Source organism: Condylura cristata, unplaced genomic scaffold (genome assembly GCF_000260355.1).
Source record: "Condylura cristata isolate star-nosed mole 26May11 unplaced genomic scaffold, ConCri1.0 scaffold00002, whole genome shotgun sequence".
In the NCBI taxonomy this organism is placed as follows: Eukaryota; Metazoa; Chordata; class Mammalia; order Eulipotyphla; family Talpidae; genus Condylura; species Condylura cristata.
Genome location: NW_004567103.1, coordinates 7739536 through 7755619, shown reverse-complemented (window position 1 = coordinate 7755619; position 16084 = coordinate 7739536). Strand labels below are relative to the sequence as shown.

The window sequence follows — 16084 nt, the reverse complement described above, 5'->3', positions numbered from 1 at the left end:
ACCCAGTAACAACAAATGTTGGTGAGGATGAGCTGAAAAAGGAACTCTCCTGCATTGCTGGTGGGAATGCAAACTAGTACAACCACTATGGGAAGCTGTGTGGAGGTTTCTCAGACTGCTAAAAATAGAGCTACCAGGTGACCTAGCAATCCCACTTCTAGAGATCTACCCAAAGGGACACAAAAACAGCAATTCAAAAGAATACCTGTGTCCCTATGTTTACTGCAGCACTGTTTACGAGAGGCAAAACCTAGAAACAACTAAAATGCCAAAAAATAGATGATTGGATTAAGAAGAGGTAGTCTATATCAAATGGAATTCTACTCAGCTCATGCCATTGACAGCAACATGGATGGAGCCGGAAGGGATCATGCTTAGTGAAATAAGCCAGAAGGAAAACGAAAAAATAAGAGGAATACAGGGGGAACTAAATAAGACAGCAGGGGGGAAATAATAACAATACAAAACACAACAAAAGAAAAACAGAAATTATAAACCAGAGACATCCTGTAGGGAAGGAAGAAGGGAGAATTAGAGAGCACTGTGGGCACAGTGCTTGGGTGAAGTGGGGGAGGAAATTCACCTGAGGGGGCGAAAAAGAGCAGATATTGTTTAAAGTAAACCGTGATGTAAAGTATAAGTAAATAGATAAATACGTAAAGAAAAGAATTTTAAAAATGAAGCAAAAAACACACAAAAAATGCTTACATATGTGTTGACGGTGTTAATGTGCATAAGTGGGCTGTGTGAGCGTGCAGAGTGTGGGTGTCTGGCTGTCTGGCGTGTGTGGGTGTGTCTGTGCGAATGAGGTGTCTGTGATTAGGGAGGAGGACGCTGTGCACGCACAGGTGTGTGTGCTGCATGTGTAGCGTGGAGTATCCCTGCACGTCTGTGATGTGTGAGCAAGCATCTCTGTGCATTATGGAAAACCTGAGTTTTAACTCTGAAAGAGGAAGATGTCATGTGACCCTAACCAGAACAGAGGCGCAAGAGGAGGAGGAGACTGTACTGAAATGCATCTCACGATAAAAGTTCCTCTTGAAACACGCTACTGACTTGGCGCCCTTGGCAAGGAGTGGCCCCAGGAGTGGACGGCAGTGCTGTGATCAGAATTTGGAGGTGCTGCTAGTTTGTGGCTTGCCCTTTGGGTGGCTGGGGTACAGAGGGACATGGAGCCAGGCTCCCACATGAACTACACCAGTGCCATTTAGGACTTAGTATTACTTAGATTCTCCATTTTCTATTCCTTTTGAATTTCCTCATCCAACTTGCTTCTTTTATGTTATTCACTCTTGGTAAGCAGTAAACTATTGAAGGTTTGGAGAAGATTAAAGCCTATGCCTGTACAGGGCTTTATGGATTACTACTGGAATTCAGTGATCTGAGCATAGTTTATTTTCTGCCTGGGCAGATAATTGCAGATTCACGGTGTCACTTGGTTGGCTTGCAGGGAACATTACATATTACAACCGACTGGGAAGATGAGGGTGTTTTTCTTGAATTAAAAAAAAATTTGTTCTATTTTCAGTCATTATTTTACAACAAAAATTTAATGAAAATAGCTGGTTTCTTTTCTTTCTTTTCATTATCCATTATAGTCTCTATGGATTTCCTGCCCTTAAACAAATATAACAGCTGCTCTAAAATCCTGAGCGGGATGGCAAATAGAGTAACATGGTCCAAACTGGAGTATCATGCTTCCATAATGGTGAACCTGACATCCTGCTAAGGTCTCTGCTTTGGGGTGTGTGGTACAGGAGAACAAAGTTTAAGAAGCTTTTCCTGTTTTTAGTGGTGAGTTTCTGAAATGTGGGCTCAGGTTCTCAGTATTATAGTCACGAAGCTACTTGATTTGTGATGTCATTTACGAAAGACAGAGCCCCCAATATTTGAGCTGTTATTCATGCACCACATCTAAGACTGGAAATTCATGGAGGTTGGCGTTAAAGTGACGGAAGGTGCACTTGGAGGTCATGTGTGATAGCTGAGGACCTCTCGTGATGAAACGAGGTTCATTTCTGAATTACCTCCATGAAACAGGGCACTAAGTGTCAGCCACCAGCTGGCAACATGCATCGAATTACTGCACATGGAATCCCATGCACAGAGGTCACGAGAACAGGCTTGTATGTACACGAGTGCCTACCACAGGCCACGATCTCGGTTCTATTCTTGTAAAACTGCACAATTTTCCTGAAAAGACAGAAAATGAGGGGTTGTGCTGTTCCTACTCATGTTTGATTTCTTAATGTGTCTCTATTGAAGCAAAAATAAACTGATTAAACTAAGAGACAAGTATACAGAGTTACATTTGTGAAGGGTATTTATATGCTTACAGAGAACCTCTTTTCTGAGAATTAGGTGCTTTCAGATCACTACAACTTGCCTCGGCCACAACAGACTTCCTGTTCTTCCTTGTGAGCCTCCGCTCAGCAATTAGTGCGTCTGGGTAGCGTGAGAGGGCTCTGGGTCTGCCCTGGAACGCAGCCGAGCTCCTCGCTGGTGGCTTTAGAAGGGGGCTGCTGTCCAGAGATTCAGGCACTTAGAAATAAAAACTGTCATTTTATTTACAAAATGATGAATGCAGGCCTGTGCTAATTTTAGTTCTCACATTCAGATGTCTTCAGCAGCCTGGGCAGCTGACTGCTTGCTCGCTCCTTCCAGCCTGCAGTGGCAAGGTTAGGCCACTTGGCCACTGCCCAGTGTTCTCTTGACTAAAACGACCACGGAAAACCTCATTCTGAGCACACCAGGGCTGTTTCTCAATTGGCCAAAGGCCACTGTCAAAGTCTAAAAAAGAGGTTGCTTTTCCTATCCTGGCGTTGAGAAAGGCGTCCTCAAACTCTATGGTCGATTCAAGAACAAGAGGATGAAAGGATGGTGTTTACAGTAATCCATCAGCCTGAGCGTGAAAAGTCAACAGGTCACAAAGCAGCTATTAACCAACACTTTGCCATCAATTCGACCAAAGTGAGTGGTTTTCACCTAAGTGTCCCAGACGATGATGCTGATTTTGCCTTTTATTTTATGACAGCAGCCTTCTAGCTGTTTGGAAATGTTTTTTATTTTTTTGAAGGTTTTTTTTTTAAAATATTTACTTATGTATGCATACAGAACTGGGGTACAGCCCAGAGGCACAGGGGTGGTGAGAGAATTCACCAGAGACAGAGGGGGCAGCAGAACAGGCAGATGGATGAAGCACAATGCTGAGGGGAGCAACAGGCTGGTCAGGAGAGGTCTGTGGTGCCCTTGGGTCACCTCCTGGGTGGGGGATTGAACTCGCACTGAAGTGGCTGCAGCCAGCTTGCAGTGCTGTGGCCTAACCCACTGTGCACCAGGGAGGGCCCTTGGAGACGTTTTTTTTTAAACTCACACTTAGAAGCAGATGGTTGTCATTTTATTTCTTTATTTATTTTTTCAGTGTATGAGACAGTGTATTTCATAGTTCCTTGAGTCCTACAGGGAAAGCCTTTGTTTTGCTGAAACACACAGGACAAACACAAGTAGTGAAAGGTTGTCACCACCTATCCAAGGCCATCTGGGGACCTCAATGTCCTGGTATTTCAGTACAAAACTGGGGAATTTTAGGGACATCGCTTGTGGCTTTTTACTCTGGAACCTGAAGAACCACTGAGAAAGCCATTTCATTATGTTTTTGTGCTAAATTCTTCAGACTTCAACAAATGTCACCTCCTCGGAGAAGGTGAGGGTAACACATTTTACATTTTGGTAAGCGTGAGCATTGCTAGAACACAGTGGAAAGACACTTATTGCCACAGACGCGCCCTTCGGCAAGGCCTCGGGGGCTGTGGTCTCGGTTCACTCACCGAGGACCGGCCGGTAAAGAAGGCTGCTGGGGCTGTGGCTACCGACCAGCCCTTGATCTGCCAGGGTTGCTAGGAAGCACCCTCCAGCCTTCTGCACCGCCCCTCAGCAACCCTCTGGGAGGCCAGACTCGCTCTCACACATGTTCTTCCCATACATCCCCCTTCTCAGAAAATCCTTGTCTTTCTTTATTCTATCCAAACCATAGGTTTAGAATAGGTGCCAGCACCTTTGAAAATATTTCTAATTCATCCCGCATGCTGCTTTGTTTTTCTGATGTATATCGTTACTGTCTGTACCACATATGAAATCTCTGGATTTCATCGCTTAAAAAATGGAATATTTTAGACCCCAAAGCTATGCTGGTGATGCATTCAATCAGTTAACACTTATGTTTTATAAGCAAGCCACCTTAAATGGACATGAGGAATAAAATACAAAATAAAATAAAATAAAGGAATGTTGCTTCATGGTCTGATATATTGTATTTTGTATAAATCAAATGTATTAATATACTGTATAGTACTGATTTACTGTATTTACTGCTTTTAAAGAGTGGAACACTTGGGCCTCCCTGGTGGCACAGGGGTTATGTTTCAGCACTATGACGCTATCACCAGCCACAAGTTTGATCCCCGGCCAGGAGCTGACCCACAGGGTCTCACCCGCTGCTCCCCTTGGAGTTTATTTCAGTTGATTCACCTGTTCTGTTCCCCACTCTGTCTCTGGTGAGTCCTCTTAGCCCTCTGCACCTCTGGCCTACACCCCAGTTCTTGTAAGCATAAATAAATAAAAAAAATCTTAAAAAAAATAGTGGAACACGTGACATGTGTTTCCATGATTCTATTGCACCCTGGTTCTGACTACTTATAAATATCTTGCCATATGCCTAGAACAATTAATTTAAAAAAATAAAAAAGAAACAGTGTAATTGAGATAGACTGAACATGCCATAGAACCTGCCCTTTGAAACTGGAAAATTCAACGGTGGGAATAAATTCACAGGACTGTGCAACCATGGTCATTACTTACATCTCGAACATTTCCATGATGGCCCCATGAGTGCCATATCTACTAGCCGTTCCTCCCCTTCCTTACGACCCCAACTCTTGCTAACAATTGATCTGCTTCTCTCCGCATGATTTGCCTACTCTGGGCATTTCAGGCAACTGCATTCACACACCATGTGGCCTTTTCTTTTCTCTTAATTATTGTATTTTTAAATTTTTTTACATCATTCTTCATTTTGTGCATTTTTCATCTTGGTTGTAGTCCCCAGGGGCTTCCCACCACTTCACCCGTGTGCCATCACCGCATGTGGCCTTTTCTGGCTGGCTTTTCACTTAGCATCCTATCTTTTTACTTTATCCACGCTATAGGAAGGGTCCACACATCACTCCTTTCTAGAACTGAACAATAATGAGTTATCACTCAGATGCTGCTTATTCACTCATTACTAGAGGGACATTTGAGTTGTTTCTACTTTGGGCTATTATGAATAATGCTCTGAATACCCGTGTACAAGTCTTTCAGTGGACATATGGTCCAACACAGAATAATTTCTATATATTCTTTAGCAACTGCCTGAGTACTCTAGAACCACTTTGTTACTACTTTGTTAATGGCACCTATAAATGTGGGGTTCAGGGAGTCAATATTTCCTCCCAGTTGGTCACCTTTTTCTAAGAAATATCTGGCCAAAACCATGCTGTTTAAAAGACAGAAACTACACTAAAAGTCAACCAAATATACCAAAAAGCAATAGAGAACATGGAAAAACTTACTGCAAATCTTAGCTTCATCATCTGTAAACAAGGAGAATATTATAACTTAGAATAATTGAAATTACCAGAGACTATTAGTTTTAAATTATAAATACAGTGTCTTACATGAATACCCTGAACCATCAACAAACTGCTTTTTGGGTTCAGAAAGCAATGAGTTAGAAAGGGGTTGTGATTCCCTGACACATTAAGGTATGTCACAATGAGAGAAACAAGAAGAAGAAGAAGAAGAAAAAAACAAAAACCCACGACCTTTTCGCTTTCAGTTTAAACATGAAGGTCTTTCTGCTTCCTCTCATAAGATGATCTATGTGGTTTGGTCTGGAAGCCCCCAAAGACCAGTGCTTTTTATAGCTAAAAATCTACTATTAAGAGAAGAAGCCTTCTGTAGGTGAAGGGACTGAAGTAGGTACGTTTTCTGTATCTTAGATTTATCCTTTATCCAGGTAGAAGCTATTCCTCCTGGTGGTTGGCTTTAGGGACCAGGCAATCTGAACCTTTGTACTACTTACATCATGATGATGCACTAGAGAAAGAAATCACAATCAACTCAGCCTAAAGAGAATGCCAGTCAAACTTGCAGGGGGCTCTGGGAGCCCTAAGATATGACTTCCGGATGGTGGATACAAGAAGGGATTTGGCAAAGACATGGAACTCTCTGGATTGGCCATGTCTGAGGTGCTGCGTGCTTTTGAGTCTGAAGATGGCCCCTGTCAAGAGGATACTCTTGTTCTGCTTCTTGTTCTTATTGGTGTCTTGTCCAACATGACCAGAGGGTGGACCATGAAGGTCTGTGGACCCCAAAATAGCTCTCTGGCATCAGGGGCTCTGCCCTCCAGGGGCTGGGGGGCTGTTCGCATGATATGCAGCACACCACCTTTAAACTTTGTCATTTAAGGCCTTGTACCTCCCAGAAATGATTCTACCTCAGGCTTTCTCTATTTTTTGCTCAGCATGGAAACTCATCCCCCCACACCTTGCTTTTTGTTCTGCTATTTTGTATCAACCTCCACTTAGATTGAATCATTTGACACTATGATTCAGTATGTTCCTGAGACTGTTCCCTAGCCCTTATTTTCTCTTTTACTCTTTCCCGGTGTTACTTACTCACAGTTTGGTGACTAAGTTTTTAATTTGAGGGTCTTAAGTTTCTATTACTATTAGGTTATAGGAGAAAGATGAGGAAAAGCAAAGGAGCCAATACAATTATTTTAGTAGCACGTATCTGTGGAATGAATGAGTTAGTGTATTTTCAGTGAATTACTATGATATAATGCAATGGTTCACACTGCCTGGCTCCTGAAGCCAGCCACCAGGAGAAATAACTTCCACCTGAATGAAAAATAAAACCAACTTAAAGAAGATGCATGTACTTCAGTCCCTTCAACTGGAAAAAGACTATTTGAATTTAGCTTAACAATTTTTACTGAATGTCTTTACGCCAGACTTGGGTCCTTATGCCTTGAAATACAGATATGAAATGTTTTCTGCCTTGCCTCATAACAGAAAGCTGGCAAATAAGTACATTAAATACTTATTGGAAGGAAATGAGGCTTTGTGGGTAGCAGCTATGTGCCAGGCGCTGAACTAGTGGGACGAGGCTCTAGAGAAAGGGATCGTGATCCCAGTGTTTTGTTTTTTAAGGTGATGTGTCTGGTTGAATCAGAGGAAAGTATTTATTCTCAAATTTCATTTCAGAACATCTTTGGGATTCCTAGAGGTACTCAAAGAATTGAAGTCATGTCCTACAGCAATCACCTATGTTTCTGAAAGATAATTCACAAAATAAAGATCCACTTTCCACGCTGTGTCTCAAAGGCCACGCTAGTGGCCATCACCAAGTCAGATCCCTTGTCCTATGGGTTGGTCACTCTCATGGCAGCAAATAGGTGACAGAGCAGAGCAGTTGACCAAACCCAGATCTTTCTAGGTCAGGACACATGTTATAAAGAGAAGTCAATGGAGCCGGTGAGAGTGGGGGATGTAGGTGGGAAGTCAGGATGCTTTTCTGAGAAGACACCAAGGCTAAGTGATTAAATAGCTCTTAGGCACTAGAGCAACATAAAAGAAAAACGCATAACTAGAATTTTTTCTGAGGTTTGTTTTCACAGACACAGCAGAGCCTGGAGGTTTATCAGCAAATAATCCATGTTGAACAGTGCAGAGAAGACTAACCCTGATCTAAACTGCAGGTCAGCTGGAGCTGGGAGATACAAAACAGAAGAGGGGCTTCCCAGAGCCCAGGGACATGACCCTCAGAAATTCAAGACTCCAGTTGAAGAAAAACCTCTTCAAATGTCTGAAGTACCTGAGAAGTAGACAATGAACCTCAGCCCTGTCCACGTTTCTTTGACGTAAGCCCCTCTGTAGCCAAAAACTGAACTCCATGTTTCTCAATCCAAGTTCTCAAAACTATGTAGCACCTTTCCAGTTATTAACTGGAGGAGCACATTTAATTACCTCTTGCCTTCTTGCCAATGACTTTGCAATAAAACTTTTTTCTCTTCTTAAATCCTGGTGTCGTGGTGTATTAGCCTCTGGGAAGAAAACTCACTGCTCTAGAATGGGTAGCACTTGAACTGGGTCGTGGATGAAGCCAGAGCAGCTGTGTGGTGAGTGTACACTTTCATGGAGGGGACAGGCCTGGCAAGTTCAGGGAACAGAAATAATGCTCGCTTGGTGTCTCCATAAGGAGGAGAGGAAACATGGCAGCAGAAAAGGGCTCAGACAGCATCAAGTGCCAGAAACCAAGGCTGATGGTGAGCAGCAGGCTTTGCTCTCAAGCGATGGGACGCCAATGGAGTTTTGAACTAGAGAACTGACATCATCTGGTTTGCAGACTAACAACGTCCTGGGAGTGAATCAAAGCAAAGGAGGAAGCAGGGAGACTGGTTAAAGATCATTTTTGGGAATCTAGGCATAAAAAGGGATGATAATGGCCTGGGGACACCAGTGTGATAGAGAGAAACAGGGTAGTGATATGACTTTGGTAAGAACGACCTCATTCTTCATTCTTGTACAGTGTCTGCTTTTCCATCTCAGTTGCGGTCCCTGTGGATGTCCCATCACCAATTCATCCATGTGCCATCACCATAGTCCTCTGTGTTTTTCCCGCTCCTGTTTTAATACTACTCCCCTGCAGAATGTCTCCGGTTTCTAGGTGTCTGTTGATTTAGATTTTTACTTTTATTATAAGGCACCAGAAGAGTTCTGCTTCTTGAAATGTGTCGTCCATATTAGGGCACACAGTGCTAACACAGGGTTCTGCTTTTCTGGTCAGTCTCACTTGTTTGGGAAGTGCTGTTTTGTATTTGGCCTGGCTGGTGCTAAATAAATACTGATTAAATAAATCACGTAATGAATCATCTCCCTGCAAGTGTGTGTGCTTGGTAACATGGAAACAGAAGTGAGTTGATTTCTCCAATTCTTAGGGCACAACTGGACAAAGGACATTTGGAAGATGGGGAGCTTGAAGGTACCATTCTCCTGTTCTACGATGCATGAGTTGGAGGGATCATTCTCATTGAGTAAGTGGGGCTTTCCACGCACACCCAGAGAATCCTTTCCTGTCGCTTAAGGATAAACCTGGGAAGGGCCTTCCTGGTGGTGCAAGGGATTGGATGTCAGCACTATGAGGCTATCCATGACCTCTGCAGCAAGGGTTTGATCCCTGGCCAGGGAGGTGACCCAAATGGCACAGCAGACCTCTCCTGTCTTGCCTGCTGCTCCCCTCTGCAGTGTATTTCAGCAGATCCACCTGTTCTGTTCCCCATTCTGCCTCTCGTGAATCCGTTCAACACCCCGTCACTAGCCTATACCCCAGTTCTTGTGTGCCTAATAAATAAATCTTTTTTTTTCTTAAAGGGATAAACCTAGGAAATGATACTCTTGCCAGGAGGGCAGGAGGCTTGCTGGTAGTGGCAGCACTCCTGAAACGTGACCAATATGGATGTAGAAGGTTATGGCAGAAGACAGTCCAAGGGATCTTCACTGCATAGAGAGAGAGGAAACTCCCTCCCTACAAAGAAAAACAGCAGCTGTGCTATACATATGCAGCAGGGATCAAATTTATAAGTTTTTTTCTATAAAGGGTCAGGTAGCAAATCTTTCAGGATCCTCTGTTACTGTTGAAATCATGTGACTTCTTCTGCTCTGCAGTTGTGTCATGATCATGTCATTGGCCACAGGTGAATGAATGGGGACCACTGTGTTCAAATAAACCTTTACTTAAGGATACTAAAATCTGAATTTCACATGACTCTCATGGGTTACTACATATTCTCCTTTTTCATTATTACTATTTTCCATCAGCACTATTTAAGTTCTGTGAAGAAAATAAAGCAGGACAGTGAAAAAAATCCAGACTACAGGCCACACCCATGGCCAGTTTGTCAACTTTGACTCAGCAGAGCAGAAAAGAGGGGCAAAAAATCCATGTGACATGTGAGTGTTACTTAAAAAATGGCAAGCTTATTGCCGTAACTGTATTCAACAGCATCCTTCTGTTTGTCAATGCTTAACGCCAATTCAGATTTGGCTGTTTGTGCGGTATGACCCTTTCTGAGAACAGGGAGGAGGTGGGGTCCGACAGCTCTGGAGCACCTGCTCACCCAGAGCTCCTCTCCCAGCATGCTCTACACCCAGTTCCGAGTTCTCCACGCAGAGTTCACATGCCATTTTACTCCCATGCGCTAAGTCCTTTTTCAACTTCTTAAACATTCGAGTGACTTGCTACTTGCATTTCAGTGAGATGCAAACATCTTGTCTTGTCTTGGCCTGACCTGGCCTCTGACTACTTACATGACTCTCTAACCTTAGTGCTCCCCAGGCCTTGCTAGTAGCTTCACCCTGCAGGTCTTAGCTGGCTAACAATTCAGAACTCAGCTCAAATCTCATGGTAGCACAGATGCTATCCTTCATCGTCAGCCTAACTCAGTTCTCAGGTAAACTTTTTTTTTTTTAAGATTTATTTATTTATTCATACAGAACTGGGGTACAGGCCAGAGATGCGGAGGGTGAGAGGAGTCACCAGGGACAGAGTGGGGAGCAGAACAGACAGACTGACGAAGTACACTGCTGAGGGGAGCAGCGGGCGGGTCAGGAGAGGTCTGCCATGCCATGTGGTGACCTCCAGGGCAGGCTGGAATTGAACTCATGTGGAAGTGCTTTAACCCACTGCACCACCAGGAAGGGCCCAGGTAATCAATTTCTAACATATAGCTCTGCTTCTGCTTTATTTTCTTTATAGAACTAGTCTTTATTTGGATTATTTTATCCATTCATTTGCTTATTCATTAAATTTGGCCTGAATTCTTTAGTGAAAATATAAGTTCTATTAAAACGGTAATTTCTGGGCCCTCCCTGGTGGTGCAATGGGTTAAAGTGCAGCACTACAAAGCTAACCAGCCACTTCAGCATAAATAAGTTCAATCCCTGGCCACGGAAGTGACCCACAGGGCGCAGCACACTTCCCCTCTCTCACCCACTGCTCTCCTCAGCACTGTACTTTGTGAATCTGTCTGTTCTGCTCCCCACTCTGTCTCTGGTGAATCCTCTCACCGCTCTGCACTTTGGCCTGTCCCCCAGTCCTGTATGCACAAATTAAAAAATCTTAAAAAAATACAAGCAAAGAAAAAATCAAGGTAATTTCTGTCTAAAGCCTGCTGTTTCCCCATTCTGAGGTCTGCCATTGATATAGGCATGATGTAATGTTGAATGAATTGAAATAGGCTAAAATCTGAGGGTGATAAATGGCATGTTCAGGATTGTGCTAAAGTGTTACCCCAGTTGAGAATGAGGGTGACTATATATGGGGGTGGGGCAAACTGCTGAGCCTTGAGTCTTGAGAAGTCTGATCCTTGGTCCAAGATCAGATCTTGGAGAGGCACTGAGACAAAGCTAAGGGAATGCCCTCCATTGTGAGGGCCACAGTGGGAGGTGGGCACAAAAGGACGTGGGGTCAGCACAGGGTAAAAGAGCTCAGAGGAGTTAGTGGAACATTTATGCCTGGACAATTGCCAAGTATGTTTATGCCATTAGGATGGTAACAATTATAGAACCATCACATGGGGGAATGCCAAAAAAACAAACTCAAATTCAACAAATGTTTCAGCTATAATACCTCCATTCTCCTCTTGAGAAAATGGAGTAAATTTTAATATTTTCTGAACATATGTCTTAATCTTTATAGTTTTCTTTTATATATTTCTTACATCGTTCTTCCATTTTGCACAATGTCTGCTTTTCCATCTCAGTTGCAGTACCTGTGGACTTCCCACCACCAACTCACTCATGTGCCATCACCATGGTCCCCTGTGCTCTTCCCACTCCTGTTTTAATGCTTCTCTTGTCCTATCCCCTGCAGATTGTCTCTGGCTTATAGTTGTCTATTGATTTTTGATTTTTACTTTTATTTCCTTAACCCCTTACATTCCTCCTACAAGTGAAACTACCCAGTATTTTTCTTTTTCTTTTTGGATTATTTCACTGAGCATGATCCCCTCCAGCTCCATTCATGTTGCTGCAAAGGATGTAAGTTTATATCTTTTTGATGGCCAAGTAGTATTCCATTATGTATATGTACCACATCTTCTTGATCCAGTCATCTATTTTGGGGTATCTGACTACTTTCATAACTTATCTAAGTAGTGCTGTAATAAACATAACGGTGCAGGTGAGCTTTTAAATTAATGTTTTTATGTCATTTGGATAGATGCCTAGGAGTGGAATTGCTGGATCATATGGAAGCTCCATTTTAAGCAAAACCTTCAAACTGCTTTCCACAGTGGTTGGACCAGTTTTCATTTCCACCAGCAGTTTAGGAGAGTTCCTTTTTCTCTACTTCCTCACCAACATTTGTTGCTACTCTTTTTTTTAATATGTGCCATTCTCAGTGGTGTGAGATGGTATCTCATTGTGCTTTAATGAAGCTAAACCACCATGCACAAAATCCAACTCAAAATTGATTAAAGAACTAGACATAAGACCTGAAACCATAAAATATATCGAAGAAAATACAGGCAAAACACTACATACACCTCATACATAGACCTCAGTAACATCTTTAAAGAATCATCACCTAAAGCAAAGGCAGTGAAGGAAAGGATAAACAGCTGGGACAACAGCAAATGAAAGTGCTTCTGTATAGCAAAAAAGCCATTAACAAAACAAAAAGACATTCCACTGATTGGAAGAAAAAATTGGGGGCACAATACTATTGATAAAAGACCAATCACAAAATGATACAATGAGCTGATGAAACTCAGTAAAAACAAAGTGAACAACACTGTCAAAGAATGGGCAGAGGAGCTAAAAAGACACTTCGCCAAACAGGAAATGCAAATGGCCAAGAGGCATATGAAAAAATGTTCAAAATCAGTCGTAATAGGGGAAATGCAAATTTTAACATATCTAGAAGAAAAGGTGCTCAAAGTTTCAAGGGTTTTATTTATGTGTACATGTGCACATACATACGTGTGTGTTTGTGTGTGCGTGCTGTTTAACAGAAAGTGACTGTAAAGGTTTAACTTTGCTATGAAAGAAAAGGAGGGCGTGGAATTAAAAAAAAAAGTGTGGCTCCATTTGTGCTGCAGTTCAAGCTCCAACCGCAGAAGTGAGATTTCTACATGAGATAAGTTTCTTATAAACTGTGTCAAATGATAAAATGGGAGACATTTAAACATCTGAAAAACTATTTGGAAGAAATTTTGTCCCATCTCCAACCTCTCTTTTCCTGTCCATCATATTTAGAACAGAAAAGTACTAACTTCTAAGAAGGAAGACGAAAAAATTAACCCTTTGTAAGTCAAATGTCAGAATTTCCCCAAAGGTGAGAGGAAATGGATTTGAGGCTGGTAGAGGGTATGGCTCCACATCTATTTCACAGGGTTTCCTCGAAGCTTCCACTCATCTGACAAGATGTTGGTCTGCGATGTATAAAAATACCTTTCTCTTGAGAAAACACAAGAAAGGTCGCCATCTTGCTCACTGAGATTTCTCAGTGAGATAGATATCTACTAAGTTTTAAGTGTTGAATAGGACCATAAATCAAATATTTGGGTCACAGGAATGTGTATCAGCCACAACTTCACACCATGCTTGTCTTCCAAATGAATTTCCTTTGCAGTCATTCTTGCTGGCCCTTTTGTGCATGCTATATCCACCAGGCAGCCACCTCATCACAAGCCCTTCATGAAGACATGCTCGCTTGACTTTCTTGCCCACAAGCACTCCCATTTCCTTCTTTAAGCACAACCAAGATGAATACTTTGCCATTAAATAAATCACTATTAATTAAGATAACATTTAAGTATTGCATGCAAATATCAAGAATTTCTTGCCTCTTCCACTGGCTGGTTTCATTTGCTAGGAATCTCAATTAAAAACCCCTTAAGGCAGGGGTGAGAGATCCCAGACTTTGGTAGGGACACCAAGCACACCAGGGATCCGGAAGCATCCTGTCCTTCTCCAGACAACCTTTCAGCTTTGGGACATCCTGCATGCAATAGAAATATTGCCACTGAGGACTCACTGCAGTGATTATGCTGCTGGGGTTCCCAGAAGAGGAGCTACAGGGAACCTGCAATGGAAGACAATCACCCCACATGGAAGGACCACCCAGTGGCTTAAAAAAGATCACTTACTGAAAAGTCATCACTGGGGAAGAACAGCAGGTCTCGAAGGGGGCCGTTACCATAGGTCTTCTCAAGTTCCTCAATGACTGTTTCATAATCCAGAGGCTCAAGCAGCCTGGGTTTGTCTTGCTGTAGAAAGGAAAATAAGATGTTAGCTTCCAACAGAAATAATCTCGAGTCCTCTGAACAACCAGATAGGCTTCATTTGTTAGTGTCTCCAAGCTTTGAATGTGCTCAGTTTGCCATGGAGTAAAGAGACTCCAGTCATTCATGATCTCGCGCTGACCATTATTTGCAGATGCTAAAAAACATGAGTCCATCCTGAACTACTGGACTTCCTATTCAGTTATTCCAGCTGTTTGTACTGAGTCCTGGAAGCTCATGGTCTTCAGTCATACCATGTCCCTCAAGGGGCTTGATCTTTGACCATGTGAAGACAAGCTCACTAGATGCTACAGCTCATGGGGCTTGGTCTTCGGCCACTGAAGACAGACCCACTATTTGCTATAGCATTACGATGGTGACCATCACTATGGATGAACCAGATGGGCCTCATGGGCCTCTGGGTCTATTTTAAGCACAGACAACCTGCTGGCATGGCAGCATCACTGGCTGTTTTGCTGTCACTGGAACAAAGATTTTGTGTCAGTGAATCTGACTCAATGCTTGGCTCTGAGCCTTCTGCTGCTGTGGAGAGGCACTGGGAAGCCCAAAAGACTGGATCAGCACCACTGTTATGGATGTAGTGGTGAGAATGGAGAAGAGTCTGAAGAAACCGCCAGCTAATCACATGTGTTAAATCCTGACACCAAGAGAAAGACTTGAGTCCCTCTCAAAAACTGCCCAAACCGAGGATCAGTGCTGGGGAGAGGGGTGGCTTCAGGGTTGACATAGTGTGTGTTTTCTAAAGAGCTCAGAACTCACAAAATGGAAAGGATAGAGGCCAAATAAAGAAGAACGATTTGAGCAAAGAGGGGTCTCCCTGGTGGCACAAAAGTTTAAGTCGCAGCACTATGAAGTGATCCACAGCCTGCAGCACAAGTTCAATCCCCGCCCAGGGAGGTGACCCACATGGTGCAGCAGACCTCTCCTGACCCACCCACTGCTCCCCTCAGCAGTGTATTTCAGTCTGTTCTGCCTGTTCTGCTCCCCACTCTGTCTCTGGGGAATCCTCACCCCCTACACATGCCTGGTCTGTATCTCAGTTATTGTATGTATAAAAAATTAACCTTAACAGATAAACAAAAACAGATTTGAGAAAAGAGAAAACCGAGGACCCATTCTGAGTTCTGGCACATGTAGGGAACATCTACACAGTCTGGGAACATGGATGTTCTTTTGGAACATTTGGGTTCATGAAGTTGGCTGTGATCTCCATGAAGTCAGGGTGCCCTGAAGAAATCTTGAACATGGAAAAGAATCCTCTTTCTTTGTTACACCATTGACATCAACAGTTTCCCACCAACCTGATTCCCTACTCATGCAACTTTAACTTTGATTTCTGAGATCTTCCTTGGAAGATTTCTGCAGGTCAAGCTTGATAAACCTTTGAGTAAACATTTGGATAATTGCTAATGGGCTCCTCAATGTAGCAGTCAATGTTTACTTTGATGACTTAGCACATGTAAGAAATAAAACAAGCAAAATGTAATCCATGAGCCTGTGATAAGGATGTCCATTCTCTTTCTGTATTAACAAAAGGATACACATTTTACAAATACTTAAGGGAATTGAGGATGATATAAAGTGAATATTGTCTCTGGAAGGACCGCCAAGTAAGTTGGCTAGACTGAGCCAATAAAAATACAAGGCTCTGTGCTCTATTTGGAGAGAAGAAATTTA

The 16084-nt window shown here is 42.8% G+C and overlaps 1 protein-coding gene across 1 annotated transcript in view; it reads right to left on the bottom strand.

The window, feature by feature from the left end:
• Positions 1-16084, bottom strand: part of DOCK10 (dedicator of cytokinesis 10) — a 187203-nt gene that overhangs the window by 125645 nt on the left and 45474 nt on the right. Inside the window, exon 2 of the mRNA XM_012727609.1 lies at positions 14252-14371. Coding sequence (XP_012583063.1) covers positions 14252-14371 — 120 coding nt within the window. The remainder of the gene's footprint in view (positions 1-14251; positions 14372-16084) is intronic.